Source organism: Melospiza melodia, chromosome 18 (assembly GCF_035770615.1).
Source record: "Melospiza melodia melodia isolate bMelMel2 chromosome 18, bMelMel2.pri, whole genome shotgun sequence".
Taxonomy (NCBI): domain Eukaryota; kingdom Metazoa; phylum Chordata; class Aves; order Passeriformes; family Passerellidae; genus Melospiza; species Melospiza melodia.
This window is the reverse complement of record NC_086211.1, coordinates 6,924,148-6,950,925: the sequence shown is the minus strand read 5'-3', so window position 1 is coordinate 6,950,925 and position 26,778 is coordinate 6,924,148. Positions and strand designations below refer to the sequence as shown.

Here is a 26,778-nt window from a genome sequence, read left to right as displayed (position 1 = left end):
TGCTGTTCCTCCAGTCCGCGCCGCTTCTCCGAGCAACGTGGCAGAGCCATGCCCGATACCCGGCACGGCTGTGGCCGAGAACCTTCAGCAGAGTGTCCGTGTCCGTGTCCGTGTCCGTGTCCGTGTCCGTGCGGAGCCCCGGTTCCGTGCGGGAGCCAGCGCGGCCGGGCCCGGGCCCGCGGCGACCGCGTTGTTATGGCTACGGCAGCGCCTCGCACTGCGCCTGCGCGGGAGAGAGGGGCCCGGCACCGGCTCCGTACCGGTGTCCCTCACACAGGGCTCGGTAAGGGCTCGGTACCGGCCCGGTCCCGCTGCCCCTCAGACAGGGCTCGGTAAGGGCTCGGCGCCGGCCCGGCCCTGCTGCCCCTCACACAGGGCTCGGTAAGAGCTCGGTACCGGCCCGGTCCCGCTGCCCCTCAGACAGGGCTCGGTACCGGCCCGGTCCCGCTGCCCCTCAGACAGGGCTCGGTACCGGCCTGATCCCCCTGCCCCTCAGACAGGGCTCGGTAAGGGCTCGACCCCGGCTCGGCCCCGCTGCCCCTCAGACCGGGCTCGGTAAGGGCTCAGGCCCGGCCCGGCCTCGCCGTTCCCCTCTCGGGTGCCGGTGCCGGTTGGGGCAGTTCCTGCCCGGCCTCGCCGCTGCGGCACTCGCAGGTTGGGTTCTTGCACTACCAAGCGGTGACACCCGGCTGTGAACATTGCAGCTGTGCAGGCAGTCCTGTAACCTTCAGGTAGCTCTCAACTGGCAAAATAACTGCAAGATGTGGTGGTTATGCTGTGCTGTCGTTCAGTCTGCAACTCATAACTTGAAAGCAAATTAAATCAATAATAGTAGTGCAGGTGTAACTTCCCAGAACTTGCCGAATGCATATGTTTGAGAAACGGCTTTCAACTTTTCAATGTAATTAATAGCTAAAAATTGGGTAAAGATGGAGATCTCCATGTGGCAAAAGCAGGTCTACTGATAACACTTCCATTACAGTGGTTTTGATGGAAGACTTGGAGGTAATTCACAGACATTGCTCCCTGTTAACCTTGTGGCCTGCCTGCCACAAGCTGACACCACTGGCTTGAGGAATTGCTGTTACAGAGATTGCTTTAATACATGCATTTATATTAATCACAGAAATACGGGCGTTTTGGGGGTTTTTGAGTTGGTTGGTGGTTTGTTTTTTTTTGGTAGTCATCTGTGTTTTAGGTTATTTAACTAGTTTATAGGTTAAAAACATGTACATTAGACAGAAATAAATTTTCTTTTTTCATAAGGGAAGTACACACTGAGACAATTCAGTAGCTATGATAAAAGGCAAGAAGAAAGATGGCAAGAAGAAAGATGCTAAGAAAGATGGTAAGAAGTCAGCTGCTGAGAAGTCAGAAGAATCTCTAGGTACCCCAACTGATAGCAGCTTAACAACTCTGGGAGATTTGCCAAGTGACTCATTGGGTGAAGAAACTCCAGCAATTCCAGAGGCACCAGATGAAGAGCCAGTGGCAGAGGAGCCACCAGTCCCGCCTGTTCCCCTGTTCCACGAAGAGCCTCTTCTTGCTCAAGTGATTGTTGAAAGGTACACTTGTTACACATACAGCAGTGAAGTCAAGAACTCTCATTTAAGTATCTCTGCTGTAGCCAGTGTCATACAAACACTGATTTGTGGCAGAGAATCAGGTTATGCAGACCTAGTAGCAGTGGCACCTTAGGAGATGTACATGTGCAATTCTGCTGCCTTCCTGCATCCTAGAGTGCTGCTGGTGCTCTCTGCCTGCCAAAACCCTCATTCTTTTAGCTTGTTCACCTTAAGTGAAGTTTTGTTAAAGTATACAGATAACTGATGAAGGAAAATATGTCATGTAATGTTAGTTGTTGCTGCCTTTTAATGCTTAAAGCTGCTCATATCTCTTCAGAATGTCCTAAACTGAGGAAGCAGGTGAATGGCAATGTTAACAAAATCCTTTTGTATTTCAATATGATGTTTATATCTAATGTGTCATATACCAGCATGCCTGACTGTAAGGTAGAGAATACTACCAATGTGAGGTTTTTTCTTAATTGAAGGAATTATGGGTCTGAGGCAACACAACAATGATGTGGAATGTTACAAGGAAGTTTCAAAAAATTGAAAATTTTCTTGTTGTTCATTGTTCTACACAAGGTGCATCAGCTGACCTGTGTGTAGACCATGGTAAATCAAAGGTCATTTATGATCATTTATGTGATTGTATGGTTGTTTATGTGATTTAGATCTATTGACAGTGACTTGAAATCTTCATCTTTAGTTTGGTTTCTTTGTAGCTATGAAGGTGAACAAGTTAATGAATTCTATGAGGGCGAAGGATTTATATGTTTTGAGGGAGGAAATACATACAAGGTAAGTGTATAAGTTTATTAAGAATTAGCAGAGTAAGTTCTCTCTCAGGAGCACTGAGAAGCATTGAAAGCTCTGTTTAGTTTCTGGCATTAAAACTCTTGATTTGAAACTAGTAGTTGGAGGGGAGTTAATTCTTTTAAAATCTTACAGTCACTGTAGGCTTCAGCTGGGGTAAGAGTAAATAAATCTGCAAGTGATGCTATTCTCTTCATTTTGAAGGGTCTGTTTTCCAAAGGGCGTATGAATGGAGAAGGGACTTACACATGGGCTGATGGAGTGAAGTATGAGGTAAAGTACAATTTAAGTTATAACTGAGCACAGTTCCACGCAGTTAGATGTGCAAATTGAAGGAAAGTAGATAAGTTGCAGTAATTGGTAAAGTGGAAGTGGAAAATGCAGAGCTGCGGCAGTGATTTCAGTTACAAGCCTGACTTGTCCCAGAAGGTTGGGAAACAGAGTCTTAGATTTGAATGTTGTCATTTAATCTTTCAGGGAACATTTGTTAAGAATGTGCCCACGCATTGTGGCCGTTATACCTGGAGTGATGGCACTGTTTATGAAGGATCAATCCAAGATGGACTTAGGCATGGATATGGAGTTTTCAGGAGTGGTACTCATCCCATTTTTTACGCTGGTTTTTGGTGCAATGGCAAAAGACATGGAAAGGTCAGTAAGAACTAAATGAGAGCATGGGCTCCTTCAGGAACAGCAAGTGTTACTGTGCAAAGGTTTTGCTCTGTTGCATGGTGTTATGCTGTGTAGAGGTTTGTTTTTCCTAGGGAGCTTTTGTGAGGTTGTGAATACAGTTAATACTGTAGCCATACTGTTGGAAGGAAAAGACTGAATGGGTCAGAAAACTTATCTACCTCAGACTGAGTACTGTAGTTAAGATGCCAGGGTTAGCTCTCTTAAAGTATTTCCAAGAGGTTTGAAAAAATGGTAGACTTTGATGTAATGTAATAGGATTTTTCTTTTGAACATTTGGTGCTTTCTAAGGTCTCACCTAATGTTAATCAAAAGAGCTTGCTTTCTTTATTTAATTCTATCCCTTCATCTGCTTTCAGTACAGTGAGTCAAAGTGACCCTAAGTATTAGAATGTGATTACAAGTGTCATATAATTTGTATGTGGTGTTTTATTCAGGTAGATGAATATTTAGGTGTTTAAAGTGACTGTGCTCTTTGTTTCAGGGTAAAATTTATTATGATCAGGAACAGACCTCCTGGTATGCAGGTGATTGGGTAAACAATGTCAGAGAAGGATGGGGATTCAGACGGTAAATATGATAGCACTTCTTCTTACCCTCAACAGTTTTTGTTTTTATTTAAAGTGGATACAAATGCTGTCATTTCATAGTAGTATGTACTTTCTGCAGTTGAATAAAAAAATGTACAAAGTGCTTTATGATAACAAGACAGACCTTTGGAAGTTTATTTTTATTTCTACTGACCATTTACACAAAAAAATAGCTTAAGACAAAGTCCCAAATCAGCTTTGGTAAACCACAATTCAGCACTGATAAACAAACACACTTGATTGATTTGAGCAGATAAGGCTGCCTTATGAATAAATGACTTATCTGTAGTATTATATATAAACAAATATTGTTAATAGCTATGGCAAAGAATTTTTGGGAAAAAGGGCTGGTTAATACTTTGAGTGATTTGAAAATTAAGAATAGGAGGTATAAAGTGGCTACAATAAAACCTCTGTCCATGTCATAGTGAGTTAATTTTCAATTTAATATTTATATTTAACCTTAATAAATTATAAATTTATTAGCATTGAGGTTTCACATAAATCTTCCATAACATCAGCACAGAATTTAGTATGAATTAACTTTTATTGTTTTTTTGCAGCTACAGATCTGGAAATACATATTTTGGTCAGTGGAAGCAAAATCTACGACATGGACATGGAAAAATGATATGGCTGGCAGATAACCAAGAGTATGAAGGAGAGTGGGAGTGTGGCCTGCAGGTATAACTTCTTCCCCAGAAACCCTTCTTTAGTTCAGCATCTGTCCACTACTCTATTGGAAAGCTAAATAGGGAGTTTTGTGCAATATCAAAGGAGCTTTGTATGATTTTTGCCAGTTGAGTTTGCTAGTTGAGATAAAAAACCATGTTCTTTATTGTAAATTGATTCTTATGTTAGCAATATTCAAATTGTTAAGGGATTTTGATTTAGTCTTATAAAATCAAAATTTCATTCCCTAGTGGAAAATAGAAACTTTTTTCAATTAAAAAAAAACGTTAAAGAAGTGTTTGTGACTTAGCTTGAGCTATGACTTCAGCAGTAGGTATATGTGGCATTTATTTCTGTGTCACCTGTAAAATACTAGACCACACTGTTCCCTCTTGGAAAAGTTTTATGATGGGAGACAATTTTGTGGCATTTTCAGTTCCTTCCATTTATTATTCTGTTTCAAAAAGAAGGTGGGTTACTTGCTCTGTCTTTTCACTCTGCTTAAAATTTAGGAGTCCCTGGTAGAGCTTGCTCAAGTATGTGTTGATGCAGTGCATCCTCTGGGTGCTTCTCCCATGCACCGTTGTAGGATCTCCTTCTGTCCCTGCTTTGAGGCGCTGCAGCCATCAGCTGGGGGATTTTATTTCAGAGTCTGCCAAAGTCTGGATCTATTTTTTAAGCACACATTTTTTTTTCCAGCACGGTTCTGGCATGCACACATGGTTTTTTAAGAGAATGGACTTGTCTAAGTATTCTCTGTGGAATGAATATGCGGGGAATTTTGTGAGAGGGGAGCGCCATGGCCATGGGACATTTCTTTATTCTGATGGAACAATGTACAGTGGAGAATGGGCACATAACAAGAAGCATGGCAAGGTGAGTATTGGCAGAACTACAGATAGCAGCAGAGCAAACTGTCCTGCTCTGGATGAGTGGATCTCTAGATTTCTGTACAGCAAACTACATTCAGTTTGCAGTGTGGATGGAATCCTCATACAAAGGGCAGAGACTCCACTGAAAGCAGCTGGAGTCCTTCCAAGGACACAGGCTGACTCTGTGATTAGATATATTTTGGGTATACAAAGACATATATTTCACTGTGGAGATGTTCAGTTCAATAGGTGCATCTTGAGTTTTGCAGTGGTTGGTCAGAATTTCACACTTCCACTGTGAGCTAATGGATTTCAAGCTGTCCTTGCACAAAGAAGTTCTTAAAACCTCTCATAAAACAGACTTTTGAAAAAGCTCTGAGTGGAGTGCCATATATGCATCTAAGGAGTACAAACAAGTCTTTCTGTATGGGGGAAAAATACTTTTCAAAATCAAACAGATATATAGTCAGTCCTTTATCCCAACAGTGTACCTATTTAATAGATGACAAAATGCATTATAAAAGACAGTAGGAAAAATTATTTTGTTGTATTTTATTTCATATATTGCATTTTAGCCAAGATTCTGAAAAGGAAATTTGACTGAGAGAATTAGCAGTTTGGGGCTTTTATAAATCCTTATTTTACATTTATATTATAATTAATCTATCTGTAGGGCATCTTTGTCTTCAAGAGTGGTGTTTGTTTGGAAGGAGAGTTTGAGAATGATCGTGCTGTGGAAAGGCCTCCTCGTCAAGGCTCTGCTGTGAAGGCCAAGAACCGGAGAGCCACCAGCCCAAGAAAGAATTTTGGCACTAGTGAGCAGCTTAACAAAACAAATTTTACTTACTTCACATTTTGTTGTTCCATTTTAGTACAATAGGAGATTGTTTGTACATACTCAAAGACCAGACATATTTCCTCAAAGAATTTAGATAGAAATGGGAGTCATGGCTTTTGCTTCCTTGCTGTGTTTCTGTGAGTGACATGGAGTGAAGTGGCACATCCACACCACATCTTGTAATGAGTGGAACTGTTGTGTGAAAGTTTCACAGCTTTTTTAATGTCTGCATTTTCTTTTGGTTAGGGAGTTCATTTGACAGAATTGCTCTTCAGTTGTTCTGCTGTTGGTTGTGAAATCTCTACTTCTTACTGTGAAGGAATCTATTGTTCCAAGTCAGTAATATAAGAAGGAATAATACACACTTTGTTTTTCTGTGTGTGTATATTGAGCTTTGTTTTAGTTTGTTCTAATTACTTTATTTGTTTGATAGAAAGGACCGCAGTCGTTAATGCCTTGGGAAAGATTTCTGTTCTGGGATCAGATCTTGATTTGGATGTATCATCACTGCTTGCCTTCTTCCCAAGGGAAGACAGAGAGAATGAATCACAAAAAGTATAAGTCTACTGTTTGATACTTTCAGTTTTCCTCTGTATTGTTTTCCATACTATTTTATTTCTGATTTATTGGTGTTAAAGTAATGATTTCCATTAAACAATTATTTGAAAATCTGAAAGCCATGAAAACAGAAAAGCAAAAAGAATGAATAGACAATATTGCCTCTTCTGAGCTTCCACTAAAAAAGGCCAATTAAAAATAGGCTAACATAGCTGGAAGGGAATGGAGCAACCAGCCTTAGCTACTCTGAGGTTTGTCTGCTGATAGAGGATGATTGGTTTGTATCAGTCACCAAAACCCTCTGAGTTGAAGCATTACTTTTGAGTAATGCTTTTGTGAACTCTTGGCCAGGGATATGCAAAGTTACAAGGTCAAATAATTATCTGCCCAGTTACAGAATCAATACAAACTGGTCTCTTCTTGCTTTGAGATGATGCTGAAAACATCTCCTGCTTTATTTAGGTAGAACTGGCTGTGTTGAGGCATATTTCAAAATTGAGAAGAGCCTACTACTTCTACTGTACCTTGGGCTGTACTTCTTGTGACAACACTTGCAACATGACTATGCTGCAGTTTTGGAGGTTTCTGAAGGACTGCAATTTTCATCTCTGCTCCGTGACTCTGGCTGAAATAGATCGAGTGTTGAGAGGTTTGTACTCCTGGTGAGCAGGGTAAGCTGTGCAGGGTTGGAGGGCGAGTTCTCCTGGCAGCTCAGCTCTGGGAGTTGTGGTCCTGAGTCAGTTCCTCTGTGCCTGTGAGTTCTCAGTGGATCAATTTACACTTCCCTGGGCACTTCTGGTCCTTAGGCGAGAAAATACAAAATAAAATACGACACAAAAAATTGCACTGAAGATCCATCTGTTCAAAATATGTATTCACCCCTGGTCCTGCCATTACTGTTTAAGAGAGAGTGAGAGAATTTTGAGAGAGAAGTAGGAGAAAATTTTTTTTTTTTTTCAGTGTTCTTAACTTTGGTTTGCATGTAGTATTTTTTGGTCTTCCATAGAGCCAGTTCATCAATCAAATCCCTTTGGACCTGCACTGTCCTTAGTATGTGAAGGGTTTAACTCCAACTTTGAATCCCCTTTTATTTCTGTATATGCTGAGTGGATGCATTTCTAGAAAGAGAATTGTCCAAGATGCAGCTATAGGTGGACAGTTCTCCCTTGAAACTTGTTTGGAAGTGCTGCATTATCTGGTGTGAGATTTCTGGGAGTGTTGTTACACTGTGAGGGGTGCAGATGGAGAGGATAAGAAGGGCTGACAAATCAATATGCCTATAAGCATTTTAATATACAGTACAGTATAAACAGTAGTAATTTGTTTTTCTAAAATTTTTCCAGGTGATCAATCGCCTAAGGACATCCATGATCCAAGTGATATAGTACTGTTCAGAACATTTGTATGCTACCTTGTTCACCTGGCATTTCATATCTATCATGAAAAGTGCAAGTAAGTTTCATCTTTTAGTGAAATTTATTTCAATGTAATCAGTTTGAATCTTCCCAGACAAGAGAGTTTTTGTTTCAACTGTAGAGATGAAGTTCCTCATCTGCAGAAGTGTTTCTTAGAAATGATGTCCAGGAATGTTCTGCCCTCTGCCTGTTGTGTCCAAGGTAAGCAATGCTATTTCTTCTCTGCAGAATTCATTAATTAGTATCATATGCATTGCAGTTTTATTGTTAATGTCTTTTTTTCCCAATTCATTTTAGGTATCTTATATTCTGGTGGAGAATTCTCAGCTTTTGCCATGAACTACCTTGAGAAATGCTGGGAAATATATGGAGATTTTTGTAGACAATGTCCCACACCTCCATTTGACTCCACAGTGAAGCTGAGGCAATTCCTCTGGATGTTGGATGTAATAATCTCATTTTGTTCTGTTTTGTGTGATTAGATGTGCTTTCTTTGTTCAGTTTATATGAACCTTTTAAAATAGTCCCTGTGGCTTCTGCTTAGTTGAAAAGTTGGGAGTGAAGTTATTTGTGCAAACTGTCCAAGGAGCTGTAAAGGAACAGTTGTTCTACTGTTATTTATGCACTTTTTAAAGATTTGAATTGTAATTTTTTACTCTTATCAAATCCTAGACAGATGTGTTTAAGGGAATATAAATATTTTTCTGATCCTCACTGTGTCTCCCTCTGCCCCATCCATAAAATGTGTATATGAGCATGTCCTATTGTTAGAAGTCAAAGACTGACAGCTATTGAAATAACACCATAAACCATTTCAATAATGTATTTACTACAAGAGGAGCATGAGATTCTTTACTAAAATTCAGTAATTTGGGGACAGATCAAGATTACTATGAAGGTAGAGAACAATTCCCCCTGCTATGCCTAGGGTTGGGGTGCTTCACTTTATAAATCTGAGCAATTTTTTCATGAAGAAAAAATTGGATGGCAAAACTGTAATTTTTTTGTATTTTTGTGTATGAACTTTCTCAAGTTCTTTTGTAACACTGCTTTTGCAGTCTAGGGAAAATTCCCATTGGCTTCAATAGGACTAGAATTTCTGCTGTTAATTACAAAAGTGGAAGTATCATTTGAAGCCACTAGAAATTTTGGCAAAGGCTTGAAAGGGAGGTAGATTAGGTCCATGTGGGGCATGCCTTAAGTGCTGTTAACGTGTGATATTTATTCTTACCCAGGATTTTAAACTTCTCAGTGAACAATTAACTGCTCCAATAGTTCTGGAAATACTTGTCAAAGTTGGTGCCTCTGTACCTGACATCTATGGTGTCAACCTGGAGCTGGAGGTGTGTATGGAAATTAAAACATAGTTCATTGCTACAGGAACAGTTAAAATTGCTTTTAAGAACTGCTGCAGATGCAGTTTTTCTCATGTTAGCCCAGTCTCAGCATACTTGACCACTCAGAAAGGTCTTAGAAGTGCCATAATCCATGCAGGGAAATCCCCTTTGCAGTGGAGTGCTGGTAGTGACAGTTCTGTCCTTGGGGAGTGCCTGACACTGTGGATATGCAGTGATCACAGAGGGATTGGTCACTGCACTGGGGCTGGCAAGGTGGATCAGTAATTAAGATGTGAACCCACTGATCCTGAAAATCTGGTGATGCAAGAAACCTGATTAGTGACATGTGAGGTGCTGCCACCTCAGTGACTGAAGAAGACTTGTGCTACCTGAGAACTGGCCTAGTACAGAGAGTTTTCACCCTTAAAGAATTAACTCTTACTTAGCAACAGCCTCTTGTAAATAGCATAACTGAATTTGTTTTAAACAGGATCTGATAAACTGAACACACAGTGGAAGTCTTACTAAGGAATCCATTATAAACCCACTCAAGGTTTCTAGCAGCATCCCATGCAATTAAAATATGATGTGTTAGGTAACAGCTGTAGTTGTGAGTTACTTGTTAGAGAAATTTCTCATAGCTCCAGATAGAACAAAAATCAGTGCAGTGCTTCAGCTCAATATGACTTGTATAAAGTGTAACACATCATATCCTCTCCTGAATATTATAAGCTTTGTCTGTTTTCAGTTTTTCTTCAGACAAAGGGATGTTTGACTAGATGAATGAAGCCAGGGGGACTTCACTGCCACTTCTGAGTTCTTTGCTTGCTCAGGTACATAGGCCTGTTAATGAAGAGATTTTGTAAAAATTAACTAATTTACCACTGCCTTTGTTTTACTCTAGATGGTTTTTCTGGAATTTTTTGAATCTCTTCTTGAATGTGCATTGGTGTATGTTACTGAGGATATGGTCCTGAAGAAAGAAGCTGAAGATAATAAGAAAAGAAGTAGCTTTGAAATCAAGGAGGTCCCCAATGAAACCTCAGCTGTGTCTCTCACAGAACAGGCTCCACCCCAGGTAAAGCAGATGCAGACCTGTTCAATGTTGTTGTGTCCACTGAGAGAGTGAAGTCAGGCCCTGAAAATGTTCTGTTTCCTGACCATGGAAACCACTCTCCCTTTTTGCATAAATGAATTCTTGATTGGGTCTTTCTGCTTTTTCTCTTTGTTGGTACCTTAAATTTTAACATCAGTGTAGACAGTTTTAACACATTTGCACATTTTCCTAGATAACTGAAAATACACATAGAGTACTTCTGAAGGAGAACTGACAGATTGGTTGGCTGGTGAAAGATTTGTCTCTTCTGCATTAAGCTGAATGTCTAAAATTGTCCTGTAAAAATGGCATTTTTATGCCAGCTGTTGTGTGTAGCAAGCCTTGCTGTTTGCCCACAGTTGAGCTGTCCTCTTTTTCTTTTTGCTAAACTTCAGAATAAGGATTTTGTAGGTTGTGAGATGCTGCCTGTGACACTGGTGTAATTTGTGTATACAGAGTAGTTGAAGACATGAATTAGAATTGTTATTATTTGGAATTATGCACAAGATGAAAGTATTTTTATTAATTCAAGGAGTATTCACAAACATAATTTCACAGCCTCTGTGCCACTGTACACCACCACTTCCCATTCTTTAGCCAGTTGTTCCCACCCTGTGCACCCATTCCCTTGCAGCATCACTGCAAGCAGTGGCACAGTTGCACAGTGAAGTGGTCCACTTAAAATAGTAAAAAAAAAAAGAAAAAGAAAACCTTAATTTAAATGTTCTGAGGCTAAAATGTTTCTTGTGTTACATTTCATTGGTGCAGCAGAAGTATAATTGGTACAGACATAAATGATGACATTTCCCAGGCAGCTGAGCTCTGCACTCAGGAGCAGATGAACAATAGATGAACAATATGTAGAGCAACATGTAAGAACAGAGAACAGCTCAAAGAACAGGAGCTTTCATTTTCTCTAGTGCTGTCTTTCCCGAGCTCTGAAATAGGATAATCCTGCTGGCCTGGCTGGTATGGAAGGGAAAGTGTTACCTGGAAATACTTGAAAAGGTGAAACACTCCTGCAATAGAAATATCTTGAGATAAGCATGATGGCAGGATGCATTTGGCTGGCAGAATGCTTTGGAGATGGGAATTTGCACAACTCAAAGGGACTTGGGATTTCACTTTGGGATTTGAACAAAGGCCCAGACATTCAGTAACTGAGTTTAAAACTTCTTGCCAGCCACAGAGACCTGGTGAAGACACAGAGCCTGCTCCTCAACCTTCTCTGCTGGGTGAGTACTGTATAAAGTGACTATAAAACCATAAAGTGGCTTGAGGAGATTCACTTTTTCTGCAACTTTCAAAAAATTAACCAGGAGCTGCTCATGGAAACAGGTGATGTATTGCAGTCACAGAGGGCAGCTCCATTCAGTTTGGCAATTATGACAAAGTTTAAGTTTAGCCTTCCATGCCTGCTGTACACAGATGGCTGGCTAAGTTGGAATCTCTAAATTTTCTATGCTTTTTAATTAGAAGCTATCATTTTTTCATTAAAAATACTTTTTTTTAATTTATCCTGTTCTGTCCACTCATGTGGGCATGGAAACAGGAACTTGAACTCTGCATTGTGCCTTCATTAGAGACAAACTTTTCATAATTTCAGAAGTATTTTAACCACAGGTCTGACTTTCAGGGCAGATGACAACCTGTATTTGTTTGTGCTGAAGATCAAACTTGGAATTTCATGCACAGGATTAAAGGTTGAGAAATTTTAATTTTCTTTCTTTGCAATATCAGAAACTCTTCTTTCATTTCCTGTAACTCCTGGAGAAAGCAAAGATGATGGGTCAATGCCAAACAAGGATGTAAAAGAAGAAGATTCCTATCCAGAAAAGGAATTGATAGGTAAAACAATCCTACTGTTTTAGGACTTAGACACATAAATCTCTTGTAGCTCTTGAATTGTGAAGTTTTATTTGTATAGGCAGATTTCAGCTTGTCACAAGAGGGCAGTAAATGAGCATTAATTCTGGAGGAAGATTTTAAAAATATTTAAAATATTTTAAAAAATAAAATAAAACTTCAAAATTAAATAAGATATTTAAGTACTGGCTCACAAAGTTTCCCCAGTTTCAAAATGCTACATTTTATTTGCAGGACATCTATAAGCTGTAATTTGTATTTACTCTATGAGAAGCTCAAGATGCAAGCCTGTCTGTGGAGTGTCTTGGACAAATAAAATGTATTACTGCCATGTCCTGCTGCTTCTACTTAAAATAAGAATTATTAATGGTGCACCACCACTAGCTGGGATAAGATGCCTTATGTTAGGACAGGCCAACGTTCAGGCAGGAGAGATGTTCAGTAAGAGCACTTTGAAACGTTGAGGGTTGTAGTTTTCTGTACCATCTTCCTTCCAGCTCATTAGCAGATCTCATCTGGGTTGGTTTTTGTATTTGTTTAATGTTTTCTGCTGCTACAGAACTCAAATCCAAGGACAGAGGTAGACAAGGATCTTTGTGCAGTCATCAGCTCTTTAGCTGAAATCTGATTGGTGAAATGTTACACGGCTGAGTTCTGTTCAGGGCCCATCAGCTGGGCCTGGCCTGTTCCCTGACATGACAAGGGACACTGGCACACCCTCTGTTCTTTCAGCTGCTCATGTTTGTCCATCCCTTCCCCCGTGCACAGGAGGCACAGATACTGAACTGTCATCAGGTTACTGCAGCAGACTCTTAGCACAGGATTAAAGGGGAGAGTTCATTGTCTTTTTGTGCCATTCCCAGGGCCAGGTCACTGAAGCCCCCCCCATTCAGTTCCAAGTGTCTCACACCTTTCATCCTCTGTGCCATGCAGAGGCCAGACCTTCCCTTTGCAGTGTCAGAGCTGAAATATTGTAGTCCAAAACACATTTGAAATAGAAGTGCCCTGCTAAATAAACATGTTTAATTTACATCTTGCAGATGAACCAAAAGAAGATAAAGATGAACAAAAGGAGCTGTGCAGTTTCTGGATGTGTCAGGTGGAAATCTTTTTCACAACTAAGTTGTTCCCTGCTTTTGAGCGTGAAATAGTGCTGAGAGATAAAATAAAAGAAAAAAAACCCCAAGATGCTGAATTAGCTGAGCTGAGAAAGATCCAGGCTGAGGAGCTGAAAAGGTGAGTGTTGAATCTTGTCTGGCAGTACTGTTATCCTTTCTTTTCCACTAGCAAAATAATTGAAAATGAGAAGTGTGTTCAAGAAAGTAATATAGCTTACTGTAGCTGGCAAACAGACTCACACAGGTTTCATTGGTAACATACAGAATGTAACTCATGTGCTTTCTGCCCCTGGCTGGGGTAACAAATCCAGGCTGCTTTCAAGTTACAAACTTAGCTCTGGTATTTCCTGGCACTTGGTTCTTGCTCTGTGCAAAGGCAGTTAAGACATATTTGGACTTGAGGGGGTTATTAGAGACTTTCTGCTTCTCTACACTGTGGCAGTTTATGCTGCTCATACTCTGACTAGAGCTGCAGTTGTTTAGCCAGTGGAAACCTTTGTCCCTTCTCTTACAGTACCTTAAATTCAAATTTTGTTCATGCAGACTTATTGCTGAAAAAGAAGAAGAAGAAGAGGCAAGAAAGCAAGAAGCAATTGCTTTACAGGAGAGTGTCAGGCTCAGTGAAGAAGCCTCATCATCTTGGGAGACACTGCTCTACTGGAGAAATCTCCAGCTGAAAAAAGAGGTCTCCAAGAGAGAACCCTCACCAACAAAAAGCTCACGAGGCAGTGAGGCTAAGGCAGCACCCACAGCTACCAAGGCAACTGCTGACAGAAAGAAAAAGAAATAAATCCTCTGCTGGGAACTGCTGAAGCTTCAAGCAAGTCCTCTTCCAATAAGGAAAAAAAAAAAAAAAACAAAACCAAACCAAAACAGCCCCAGAAGACCCACAGTTGTAGGAAGCTGTAAGAATGGCTCAACTGTGTGCACAAGACTTGCTGCTTTCAGAGGAGCAGCCTTTTACACCAGTTTTGGGTAAACTAGCAGGAAATTACACAATGCAAATGAACACAGATGCTTCTAAAGTGTAACAATTATTAGTTTTATTTTTCAGCAAAATATTCACATAACATATCAGAATGGAATGGTACAGATGAGTTCAGACTGGTTTTTAATTAGTTTGGACATAAACATTTTTAAAATTTAAAAATTTTATGGTCAGAGTTTACAGATTTTAGTAGAAATTTTGATTCTTACAAAGCAAGTATTGCTTTACTATTGTCATTATTCCAGTCAATAATATGACTAATAACTTCTCATGTTGAACAAGTGCCTGACATTGACATCTTCAATAAATCAGCCCTTTGCAGATCAATCCAAGAAGAAAATATTATTAAACTGTGTTGCACAAAGTTTCTTCACTTCTTCTGTTAAAAAAAAACCAAAAAAAGCCCCATCAGTCTTGTATTTTACAGAAACCTCCTCAAGAAAAGCCCTGGGGATTGTCATGGAGAATATAAAACTCAAACAGAAAAAGTCCTGGAAGTTTCTAATTTAGAAACACACTTAATATTACTCTCTCTTCAGTAGGAGAAAGTCAAGTCTGATGTCTCCCACTGGCTGAAAGTGGTTTAAGTGTAAATGCTGGGCCTCTCATCAAACACTGCAACAGCAGCAGACTTGGCTTAACATGAAGTTAAGGGAAGTATATGATAACCCCTTTTTCAGAGAAAGGAGGAATTAGGATATTCTGTTACAGTAAATCAAGTCTGCAAAACTTTTGCTTTGTGTTATTTGGTAGACTGATAAACTTCCTAGGTTTATCAGGCACAGAAACACTCACTCACTGTTTCTCTGTGGTAGGTTTGATGCTGAAATACAGTTACAGAGAGATTGCCAAGTTACACAGCTCATTCCTCTTTTTAAAATGCTGCTGGGCTTTGGTCCTGCAAGGTAGGAATTCTTTCCCATTGTCTAAGGGAAGGATGTGCTAACAGGAGCACATTGCCTCCTGTTAGAATGGAGAGCCCTAGCATTGCTGCAAGATTCAAACAGATTTTTACAGAAATAGCAATGTAAATGCCTATTGCATCTTAATGTTAATTCTCCCTCTTAGTCCCAGTAAATCATTCTCAAAACCACGTTAGAAACAAGAGAGTGATGGATGGGGATCACTGACAGGACAGCCACGATGTGTGAGTAACTAACCCTGCATCACTGACAAACAGATGTAAATAAATTCATCTCTCAGCTGTAATACACTTTTAAAATTATGCCTAAACTAAGCTCACAGTGCTGCTCTCTATTATTTGAAGGAGGAAGAATGACTGATTAATAATTAAAAATGCCTGCTGAATATTTATGCTGTCCTTTCACAGCTGGGAGTAGGCAGACTAAAACCTTAGGCAAACTCAGCAGCTCCATCAAAGATCAGTCCCTCTCTAGACTCCTCATGAGATGGGCTGTATTACTTCTCTAGGGACACATTTTAGGAGTAACTGTATTTAAAGGTAATAAGAAACAATCCTTACCATTAACTTCAATCAGATTTACATTTTTTTGATTCAAAATAACATAGAGTTCTCGCTGGTCAGACTTTTTCCCAACTACCCAGTAATCACTCATTGCCTTCACAATAATTTCCTCGTCTTCATCAACTCTGAAAGAATTTGTAAAAAGTAAAGAAGGTGGCAGCAAGATCATCTTCAACAACTTTATCTGCAATTGTTAGGACAGCTCAATGTCAGAAATTGTGGTTGTGCAGTATCAAAGAAAACACCAGTTCTACCTTGGCCATCATTCAGTCCAGGTTGAAGGCTTCAGAAATGGCTGCTCAGGACGTGCCCAAATGTGTCAATCAGTAATTTTTTTCATTAGCCAAGCACTGCAGTGAAAACACTGAAGAAAGCACCTCCCCTCCCTTCTGGTAAGGACACACTTCACAGAATGAGGATTTGCTGCACAGGGACCAAACACTGAAAGCTGGAGATGGTTGGTGATACTAAGCTTTCCCAGAACTGTTACACCTAGACCTAAACTGTGCTCAACAACTGGATATCTGCTATAAAGCTGTCACAACCCAGTACTTCCATAATATCATAAAACACACTTTCTTCATTTATAGAAAAATGGAAACCTTGTCCTTAAGCATAGTGGGGAAACAGCTTGTTCTAATTGGAGTTAGGGGCATCCCAATCATTCAGCACTGTCATGTTCTTTAACTTTTGTACTGACAGAGGGTCTCTCCTACCTTGCAGCATGACACCCACTGACTAAAGGCATTATCTTCTCTGTCAGCAGGGCTGCAGTAACTGCAAGGTTTGCATTTCATCCTTTGTCTCACCCCTAGAAGCCACCAGCTGTGTCAGGGCAGGTGACACATGCAGAAGCAGGTGTCCCTGTCCTTTACACTGCTTTCCCAGATTAGACAGACTCTTGTGCTTCCCATCCCATTTTCTATGACTACTCTGAAGCCTCCAATAGATGAGATACTTTCTTTGATAGAGGCCCTGGCCCTTTTTTAATTTTTTGTTTAAAAGGACACTAGAAGTTTGTTATTTTTTTTTAACATGGACTACTTCTAAGCAGCACAAAATACCAAACATGAATAGCCAGCCATCAACAAAAAGACTGGAAAGGGCCACTCCTTTGCAAAGAAAAAAAATCTGCTTGACAGGAGGAGTTTCAGACTATTTAACAGTCAGGCATTACCTGGAGAAGTCACTGTTGATGTCACCCAGAATCTTCATGAGGTCAGGGTGAACAGATGCAAGTGATACACTGGGGGTTTTCCTCATGTGAATGGTGCTTTTCTCTGCCAGGTTCATGTGATTGAAATAGATAAACTTAAACTGAGGTTCCTTCTCAGCCCTAGGAAGATTTAAAAAGAAAAAGTGATTTGTGAATACCAAGATGCTCTTTAAGCACAGGCTTCCCAGAGAATGGGTAGTGAGCCAGTGCAGAACTTACACAGCCTGGACTTCTCTTCACACTGAAGAGACTTGTGGGATTGAAGTTCATTTTAACACAGTTTAAAAAAACAGAAGACAACCAAGCCTGCAGAACCAGCCAGTATTTCCCCTTCTGCCACTCAGGCTGCCAGCAAACACACACAGGGGAGTCTGAAGGCCTTGCCCCACTTCAGAATAGTAATTAATTTGCATTTTTCTAATGAGCTGTTTTTTCCTGGCCCCATTTTGTTCCTGCTGCTCTCCCTTATGCCAGTCAAAGCTGATTTGAATGGATCCTGGGTCTTTAATTTGAGCAGTAAGTCATCTTCTATTCATGTTTTTGTTACTTATTACAACCAAGAGAACAAACTCTTTCTTGATCCAGGCAATTAGATTTACCCCCACATCATTTGTGTGGGCCAAGCAAGAGACTATTTTCAAACTCCTGCCTTGGCAGTCTCCCTCCATTTCCTCTTTTATGAAGTTAATATTAAAAACCTAGAGCTGTAATTTTTTGTAGAAGTCACAACACATTCAGACTGACCAAAAACTGGCTGCAGCAACTGGTACTTGAGGCAATGCATTATTTAGAAGCAGAAGATACTGTGATGACACTGCTCACCTTAGCAAACAACCAGATACCCCTGCTCTCTGTCACCCACATGCATTAGTGTCAAGGAACTGTATCATGTTTCCAGGACACCGTGGCATTAAACTTTTAAAGAGTTAAAGCTGCCAAAGCCAGTCCCAGATGACATCTAAAAACCCCAAGTTTAATGATTTAGTAGATTGGCACAATTTCAAGCACACCCTATTCTATCCTGTGCAGTTTTGCTGATTTGGGATGGTACCACTGACTGAGTTCACTCACACACCTATCTTTGGCTGAATCCTTTTATATTGCCATATGGGATACTGCTCTTGCTTCCTAACTAATAAATCTATCAAAAAATAAATGCAATTTTATTGCAAGTCAGCTCTAGTTCTAAGTGAAGGATATTTTCTAAAGCGTTAGCATCCTTTTTCTTTTGACTGTTTTTTGCCCCTCAAGTAATTACCTTAGTCCTGCAAAATAGGAAAATAAAAGACCTTTCTTCCTCACCTACTATACATGGCAACACTTCAAGAAGCAGTAATTCTGGAAAAGTCCTCAACAGTAAAGCTTCCACTGCAACCCAATAACTTACTCACTAAAATTGCCATTTCAGCCAGACAATAAACATTTGTTCCTAAATTAGTAACACCTATTGTTACTTCAGGGAGACCCAGATATGCAATAACATGCATTTATAAACACTTAAGATGCAGAAAAGTAGACAAGCATTGCTTTAAGTACACCATTAACGCTTTCAAAATTTGGGCTCATTATTTAAGGGGTTCATTTAATCTAAATTTCACCAACTAATGAGGAAAAGAAGTGTGGTACAAACCCTGATATTCTCTTGTTGATGTTGTATTGTTCACATATGTCTGATGCCAACACCGTGAGCTGAGGCCCAACAATGCTGTCCAGTTTTCTGCAGAACTCCAGTGTGGGTGGAATTGAAGCTGCCAGGCAGAGAAAAGGCAGAGGTGAGATTCTCTTCCCACAGCTGAAGGTACACTTTCTGCAGTTGTTTTCTTAAAACATCAGTGAGAGTCCAAGGACAAATTTCTCCCACAATTCAAACCTCAGAGGTGAATTTGAATATGGCTAAGTGAAGCAGTGTTTAGTCATTTTATTGTGTAAAATGAGTTACTTGAACCACTGGAACAAAGATAAAAGACTGATAAAAGCACTCACAAAAAAGGGACTCAAATAACAAATTAATATGTGTATTTTTTAAGAGTAAAACAAGCTGCATGTCAAAGTATTTTACATAGAAAAGTCTTGGCAAATAATTGATGCTAATAGGTACTTGCCATCAATCATAAAGCAGACAGCAGCACTCATTGCCTGGAACAAAACAAAAGCAAAAAAGCCATTTACAACAGAGTCAAATAAATGACAATACTTCAGAGAGGTCGCACACAGGTGAGAAGAGATTTTAAAATCCTTTTTAAAGGTAACACTTCAATAGGATAACCTTTTTGCAGTCCTGCACAACACAGGTTAGCTATGATTTTAAAATTCAGCTATGATTTTAAAATTCAATTAACTGCTTAAGTTGTAGGGGAAAGATAAAACTTGGTAAAAATGCACTTTATACAAAGATACCTGCAAGAATCTCCCATTTAAGGTAAGAACAAAAAATTTTTTGTTTTATTGATTAATCCCATATAAAGCAAGGCATGAAATCACCTAAAGCAACTAAAGGCTGGTATTTTGTTTGAATAAAACAAAATAATTGTTTGTTTTGTACAGGGTACAGGAGAGGGGAGAAGAGGATTCAAGCTTTAAAGCTTGTTGCTAGAAATGCCAGTTTTCTGTCTCTTATAGTACACCTTTCTATACAATTCCTAAATATTTCACATCATTGTCACCTTCACTGCACAATGATTCCTAATTCTGAGGAGTAATTGCAGAGGAAATTGTAATACCTTATAAACAATTAAGTGAAGCTCTTCGTAGGTGTCATCAGTGTTAACAAATATTTTGGGGAAACGGCATTTTGTTTCTGGATCATTCAGATTTAAAGGTCCAGTAAGAAACCTAGAAAATAATTCAACAGGTCAGATGTGATGAATACTTGTATTTCAGATTTTTGAATTTAACAGATGTTCTCCAAACTTGCAATTAGGAGTTCTCATGATTAAGGATGTCCAAACCCACAATTATGCAAAATAATGTTGCCCACTTGGTTAAGTACAGAATTCCTCACTGACATGCAGAGTGCAGAAGAAGAACAAATAGATAAATCCTAGATTAAACTACACCTTTGGCTGGAGAGCTTGACTGAAAAGAAATTACTGGAACAATTCCCAAATTTGTCACACAGTGCATTAAGAACAATGGGAAGAAAAATAAATCTGCAGTACTGTTAATGAAGCATTTTCTCTTTTTTCCAAGGGTGAAGTTTTACATTGCAGCAACAATTGTGTCACCCTCAGGAATGAACTGTGTGTGGAATATATACTCAAAACACACACACTCCTCCCAAATGCTTTGCCTGGGGGGAAGAAGCAGTAGATGGTGGCAGTAAAACAAGACCTACCTTCCATAGTGTTGGAGATTCCCTGGCATTTCAGCACGTATTGGAGAATCTCTTCCTGCTAACTGAGGGGGAAAAGAACATACAGGGAAAAACAGCTTAGAGACAGAGAGAAGAGAGATTTCTCTTCGGTATTTTAGCCTTTAGTACCAGATAAACAGGAACAAAATACCAAAACCACCCAACTACCTTGCCCCTCAAAACCCCCAGCCCAGCTACCTCAGGCTCCATGTGCCTTGGAAACAGAGATGTCGTGAGATATTTGTACAAAATTCTCATGTCATCTTGCTCCAGTCCACTCCTAGAACATGGTGGGGAAAAAGAAGCAAATTATGTTTGTGCTGCAGTTCAGATCACACATTTTCCTCTAACTAGCTCAGACCAATGCCATTCTTACTGAATGGCAGCCTGACTCATGTTTTCTCATTTTCATCAACTCTGTCACTAATTTAAAAGCTTCCCTATAATGGCACTTACTCATAGGACTAGAAATTGAAGAAACACAAAAGAATAACTGAAGTACCTACCAGATAAGCTGGTCATTGTAGAGAAATGCAGTGTACTTGACTATATTCAGGCTTTCTTCCATCCTGTTTATAAATGACTGGATTTTCAAGTAAGTCATTTTATCCAGTGGAAAGAAGCTGATTCCACAAAACACATCCAGCAGATCACAAGACTGTAAGTGCAGTGTCTGCAAGTACTGAGAGAACAACGACAGTTGGCTTTTAGAATTCAGAAAACTGCCAAGGTGTAGATTTAAAGGACAAATTTGAGTCTAATCCCCAACAATCTGGACTAAAAATCAAAGAAAAATCCACTCCTTCCAGTGCTATTTGTCTGACACACTCGTTCATGTCGGGACAGACTTTTTATAAAGGTTTGTATTTGGACTGAAGGAAGCTCAATTTAGGTTAGACATGAGAAAGTGTTTTACAATGAGGGTGCTCACACACTGGCACAGCTTGCCCAGAGAGGTGGTGACTGCCCCATCCCTGGAAACATTCACAGCCAGGCTGGACAAAGCTCTGAGTAACCTGATCTGGTTGAAGATGTCTGCTCATAGCAGGGGGCTGGCCTAGATGACCTTTAGGGGTACCTTCCAACCCACACCACTCTGTGATTCCATGTGTGAGTGCATGAATGGGATTCCAGGCATCACTTTGCTTTTATTTAATCATTATGAGAACAGCTTTTAAGGAAAGTTCAAGATCTTTTGAGAGTATAAGCAAGCAAAGCCTATCTTACTGATATTTAATTTCAGATCCAGTTGTAGAAATAGGCACAGATGCTTTCAATGTGTAATGGAATAAATAATTTCCATTATTCACTTTCTTGATAGACTGTAATCTTTAGCAAGAGATTTCAAATGCTCTGTCAAGTGGTCTGTGGAAGATGCTTTATCCAATGGCTCCCTCTACAGTCACTTCACATTATTGAATGCCCACAAGAAATACAGACCAACAGGGTGTCTTGCAAACAAGAAAAATGGGAGCAGGCACTTTTCAAGTGTGATGAAACTTCTCATGTAGGAACTCAAAATTGTGCCAGATGAGACTACTCAGTCAGTTACTTTATGTGAAAAATAGGTTTTGCCTTTTATCCTTTCACTAAAACATCAGCTATTAAATAACATTCTGAAGACTACTTACAATGCATGCAATATTTCCTGAAGCCTTCTTAGGATTGGCTACTAATTCCACATAGTGGGTGGAGTAGAGTGGAGGAGTTAAAAAATTCATCTATTTACTATTTCACAGTATGAAAGGACTTTAAGCATGCAGGTTGTGGAATCTCCACCCCTGGATGTTTTCAGGTCTCAACCACCCAAAGCACTGGGCAGGAGAGTTTAAATTCAGTGTTACCCTTGAGTAGGAGGCTGAACTGGATGACCTCCCCAAATTCCTTCTAAGCTCAATGAATCTTCAACAGTCACTCAAATAGGTCTGTACAAACTGTTATCACAGTAACCAATTCAAACATTAAAGCAGAACTTTGAAAGAAGGAACACAATTCCATCAGAAAAAAAGATCCAACAGTTAAGTTGTTCCATCAAGTCATAACCACGCTTGTGGTTCAACTCCACTGAAAGAACCCCACTCTGTCAGAAAAAGCAGGAAGTATTTGACAAAGTGAGTAACCACACACTTTGTGTTGACTCTACATCTTTTCCACTGCCTGTGTTTTATAGTCACATTGCTGCCACTTTTTCTTTTTTTGGGTTTTATTTCCAGTGCAGAATCACAGTATGTGCCTGAAAAATGAGGTCTTACCCGATGGAAGAATTTCTCTAGTCTCTCCTTTAGCACTTTCACACCCCCATCTTCCATGGCTCTCAGGAATGTGCCATTGAAAAGCTAAGTTTAAAGAGAAAATAATCAGTTAATTGGGTAATCGTTCATAGAAATTTCTTTTAACTTGGTTATGAATATGGATTACAACATAACTCCCATTCCTTAACATACTCCAAATCAATTCAAATGTATCCCTTCTTTACTGAAAAAACACTTAGATTTGCAGAGTCCAGGTATTAATGGCAGCAGAAGCAAGAATTTTTGTGTGATTGAAGTATCTCATGCTCTTGTCTGTAAAAGGCCTTGAGCCCCCAGAGTTAGCCCTACCTTGTACATGCTGTAGCACTGCTGGAGGACTGAACTATAAACCTTGTCCTGCAGGAAAGAGAGCAGCACATCAGTAGGAGCAGAGGCAGAATTACAAGTATTTTGGCTGAGCTACACATAACACGTGTTTGCAAAGAGCCAGCAAAGACACAAATCAGAGAAATCAAGCTCTGAAAAGCTAAATGGCATTGTCACTCAGCATCTAGAAATGTCTCTGTATTTATAAAGTATGATTTCAATAAAGGGAGTCCCTTCCTCCATCACATTTAGTACCAAAAGCACCTTCAGAACTCATGCCAAGGATTACAAACAGTGCCCTTCCCTGAGGCCAGTGGTCAGTGAAAATGATCCTCTTTCTGATGATCCTCTTCATCCAAATCAAAGGCTGAAGAATGTGGGACACTACAGCAGGTTTTATGGGGCTGAGATCTTAACCCAGAACAAAAAGAGATCATTTTATCTGGCAAAATAGAGTCCCTAGGACTCCAATCCTTTTCTTAGGACACAGAGAGGAACAAAAGTAATGCACACTGTAATGAACAGGGGCAGGATGACCAACCAGCTTTTTAATTATTATCCCACCCTGCCAAATACCCTTCCTGTATACAATTCAACAGACATAATGATTCTGCAGCTTGGACAAGAAATCCCATCACAGTTATGAGCTTTTTTGGTTTTCCAGACTAGTAAATATTACTAGCAGTCTTAAGAAAGTAATGACATGTATACTGGCACCTAATAAAAATACAGAGATTTAAGAACTTAATTAAACAAACAGATCCTAAGAAATATTCACCTATTTCAAGCTAAAAGTCTCAGCTGAATATTTCACCAGTGTTTATTGAATGATCTTGAACTGTTCTCTGGATAATTCTCTATTTTGTCCTCTTCTTTAAACTTCACTGAAAAGTACTTTGCCCTTTTTCCATTTATGAAGATAGATATAGATATATAAAAATCAATTTAACAGCAGTTCAAGAAGAATTAAACTAAGATATTTCTGGATGGAAGTACTCTCAAAAATACAACATAACTCATTAAAAAAAAGGAAAATTCATTATTACCAGCAATTCTTCTTCCTGATATTCATAGACTGGCTTTCCATCTTTGTGTTTCTCTATGATGGGATTCCGTACAACCTAGGAAGTGGAACAGGCTGGTATGAGACAATGCAGAATGCCTTGAGAACCTTGCAGGATGGTGCTTTAGGAATATGCATATCACGTGCATAAGTACCATGACCATCCAGAAGTTTTCTTCAGGTTCATGGAAAAACTGTCTGTTCTTCTGGGTATGTAGGGATTTTGCAGGTTTTGTTGGGCTAAAGGTCCTGGAAAGAAAACATATAAGTAGATATAGATATTTATACACACTCACAAGAAGACATATAACTGAGATATTTAAAATACAGTGCTTGTGCCAAAACAATCACCCATGCCATCAGACTTCCTACCTTGTGAACTGTACTATAGCTTCACACAGCCCCACATTTCTAATTTTTTCATTCTTTTCTACTTCATTTGGATGATAGAAGAGAATCTTCTTTTCTTCCTAAAATTTGAAAAAAAGAAGCCAAGCAAATGCATTTTAACAAAATCAAAGAATATTGAGTTCATGGTTTGTTTGTTTTTTTAATCCCTTAATAACATAGGCAGAATTTTATTTTGTACCAAAATGGATTTCTGTAATAATGGATAAAAGATATATTAAGCACACTTAAGCAGTCAAACATCCCATGATATGTCAAAGGGCTTTGTAAATTGAAGGCTATTGATATCACAGGCCCCAGTTACTTCTGGGCCTGTTCAAAGCAAGGCAAGCTTCAAAGCCAGCTCAAAGCATGACAAGCTTCAAAGGGAGCTCAGATTGCCCCAGGCCTTGTCCAGTCATGTGTTCAATACCTCCAGAGATGGGAATCCCACAACTTTCCAGCTCTGCTCTCAACTTCACCTTGAAGAATTTTTTTTTCTATCTCATCAGAATTTCCCTCCATCCATCCTCATTCTTTCACTTCAAGAACCAAACTCCATCATCTACTGCTTTCCTTGAGGCAGAGACTGCCCTCTGCCCCCTTTCCACACTGTCTCTCCTCCAGAATGCACAAATGCAGTTATCAAAGGCTCCTCTGGTACCCCACAGACTGCACCCCCTGACTGACTCACTCACTCAGGGCTTCTCCACTAGGCTATTTCAGTTTGCCAGTATTTTTCCTACTCTGGGAATCCCTGGAAGAGCACAGCAGCCACTGTGCTGGCCAGAGGGGAAGCATTGGCTTGGCTGGACCTGCTGAGCCACCCTCCCTCCCTCCCACAGCCACAAGCGCTCACTGCTGATTCACGTAGGACCTGTTGTTCACAGACTGATCCTGTTTTGCAGAGCTGCTCCCAGCCAGTCCACCCGACCTGCCTCGGTGAGCCAGATCATTCCACCCCACACACGGGGCTGTGCTGAGCTCCAGAGGTTCCTGCCGGCCCCGTCCCCAGCTCGCTGGGCTCCCTCGGGACAGCGCCTCATCCTCCAGCGGAACAAACAGCTTCCCCCGGGCCGGAGTCACCCGGAGAGTGCTGGGGGCAGGCTCAGCCTCCTCAGCCTGTCACTGCTCTGCGTAAGTACTGCTCTGTTCAGGAACTATTAAAGCTGAACCACACAACACGCTGTCACCTAAAGCGAGAGACCAGAGCTTCCTGACTCTCCTTACTAAGGGACACACTGGCGAATAAACACTAGCAGTAACTTCACTGTAACTAAGTTAAACAGTAACCTTTCTACCATATTGTAGCTACGTCGAGAAAGATTTTTAGACAAAGTTAAAGCATCAGCAAAACAGTTGCTGACTGTCCAGCTCCCCATTTACAACATACGCCGGGCTGCTGACAACACCTCTGGTTACTGTTTCTTTTCGGTGTGAGGCAGTGCCAGACCCCAATGGGGGCGGCAGTCGTACCCAGCCCCGCGGGTACCCAAATGCCCGGTACGGATGCGGCGGCCGCGGGCCGGGAAAGCCGCAGCTGCGACCGCCTTTGTGCGGGGCCGCTCCGCAGGGACAGCGCCGAGCCCGCACACGCTGCGGCCCGGCCTCGGGCACGGAGGGACCGCCGCGCCTTCCCCGCATCCCCGGGCGCAACATCCCCCGGGTACCTCTCCCTCTTTGGGCCCCAGCTTGGGGTTGTAGATGAAGAAACTGAGAAGGGTCGGAGCGAGCTGCTTCTCCTGGCCGGCCGCCCCCGCCGCCGCCATCCTGAGCCTGGGGCCAGCAGCCGCCAGACACCATCGGGGATCGGCCCGAGGCCGCCGCGGCACCGGCCCCGCCGCGCTTCCAGCGGCCCCGGCCCGGCCGCGGTTCCGCCTCCGCGCCCCGGAAGCGCAGCGGCGGCCGGGAAGCGCGCCCGGCCCGGGAGCCCCGCAGCGCCCCCAACGGCGGCCGCGGGAACGGCGGGAGAGGGAGCTCGTGCCCGGCGTTCCCTCAGCAGGAGCCTGCCTGTGCCCGGCGTTCCCTCAGCCGGAGCCTGTACCCGGCGTTCCCTCAGCCGGAGCCTGTGCCCGGCGTTCCCTCAGCCGGAGCCTGTGCCCGGCGTTCCCTCAGCCGGAGCCTGTGCCCGGCGTTCCCTCAGCCGGAGCCTGTGCCCGGCGTTCCCTCAGCCGGAGCCTGCCTGTGCCCGGCGTTCCCTCAGCCGGAGCCTGTGCCCGGCGTCCCTCAGCCGGA

The 26,778-nt window shown here is 41.1% G+C and overlaps 2 protein-coding genes across 4 annotated transcripts; one reads left to right on the top strand and one right to left on the bottom strand.

The window, feature by feature from the left end:
* The first annotated feature begins 199 nt into the window (after positions 1-199).
* Positions 200-14,458, top strand: LOC134426656 (radial spoke head 10 homolog B-like). Of its 3 annotated transcripts, none has more exons than XM_063171857.1 (20): positions 200-283; positions 1,267-1,565; positions 2,291-2,366; positions 2,586-2,654; positions 2,859-3,032; positions 3,556-3,641; positions 4,231-4,345; positions 5,033-5,209; positions 5,879-6,020; positions 6,477-6,598; positions 7,064-7,250; positions 7,945-8,053; positions 8,138-8,217; positions 8,314-8,462; positions 9,252-9,359; positions 10,258-10,431; positions 11,633-11,684; positions 12,190-12,297; positions 13,356-13,551; positions 13,977-14,458. In XM_063171857.1, exons 2-20 carry the CDS (start codon positions 1,297-1,299, stop codon positions 14,221-14,223), a joined length of 2,640 nt encoding a protein of 879 aa, XP_063027927.1. In that variant the 5' UTR covers positions 200-283; positions 1,267-1,296; the 3' UTR covers positions 14,224-14,458. The 3 variants fall into 3 exon arrangements, with proteins under 3 accessions (XP_063027927.1, XP_063027926.1, XP_063027928.1); XM_063171856.1 differs by having other exon boundaries at positions 4,225-4,345; XM_063171858.1 differs by lacking the exons at positions 200-283; positions 2,291-2,366 and having other exon boundaries at positions 1,449-1,565; positions 4,225-4,345.
* CCZ1 (CCZ1 homolog, vacuolar protein trafficking and biogenesis associated) lies at positions 14,452-26,369 on the bottom strand. The gene is made up of 15 exons (XM_063171859.1): positions 26,214-26,369; positions 24,529-24,626; positions 24,312-24,405; positions 24,140-24,214; positions 23,076-23,123; positions 22,728-22,811; positions 20,982-21,157; positions 20,674-20,755; positions 20,458-20,519; positions 19,844-19,955; positions 19,226-19,259; positions 18,754-18,871; positions 17,085-17,243; positions 15,905-16,032; positions 14,452-14,800 (listed from the first exon to the last, which is right to left on the bottom strand). The coding sequence occupies exons 1-15, from the start codon at positions 26,310-26,312 to the stop codon at positions 14,745-14,747; spliced, it is 1,425 nt and encodes a 474-aa protein (XP_063027929.1). The 5' UTR covers positions 26,313-26,369; the 3' UTR covers positions 14,452-14,744.
* Positions 26,370-26,778: the final 409 nt, after the last annotated feature.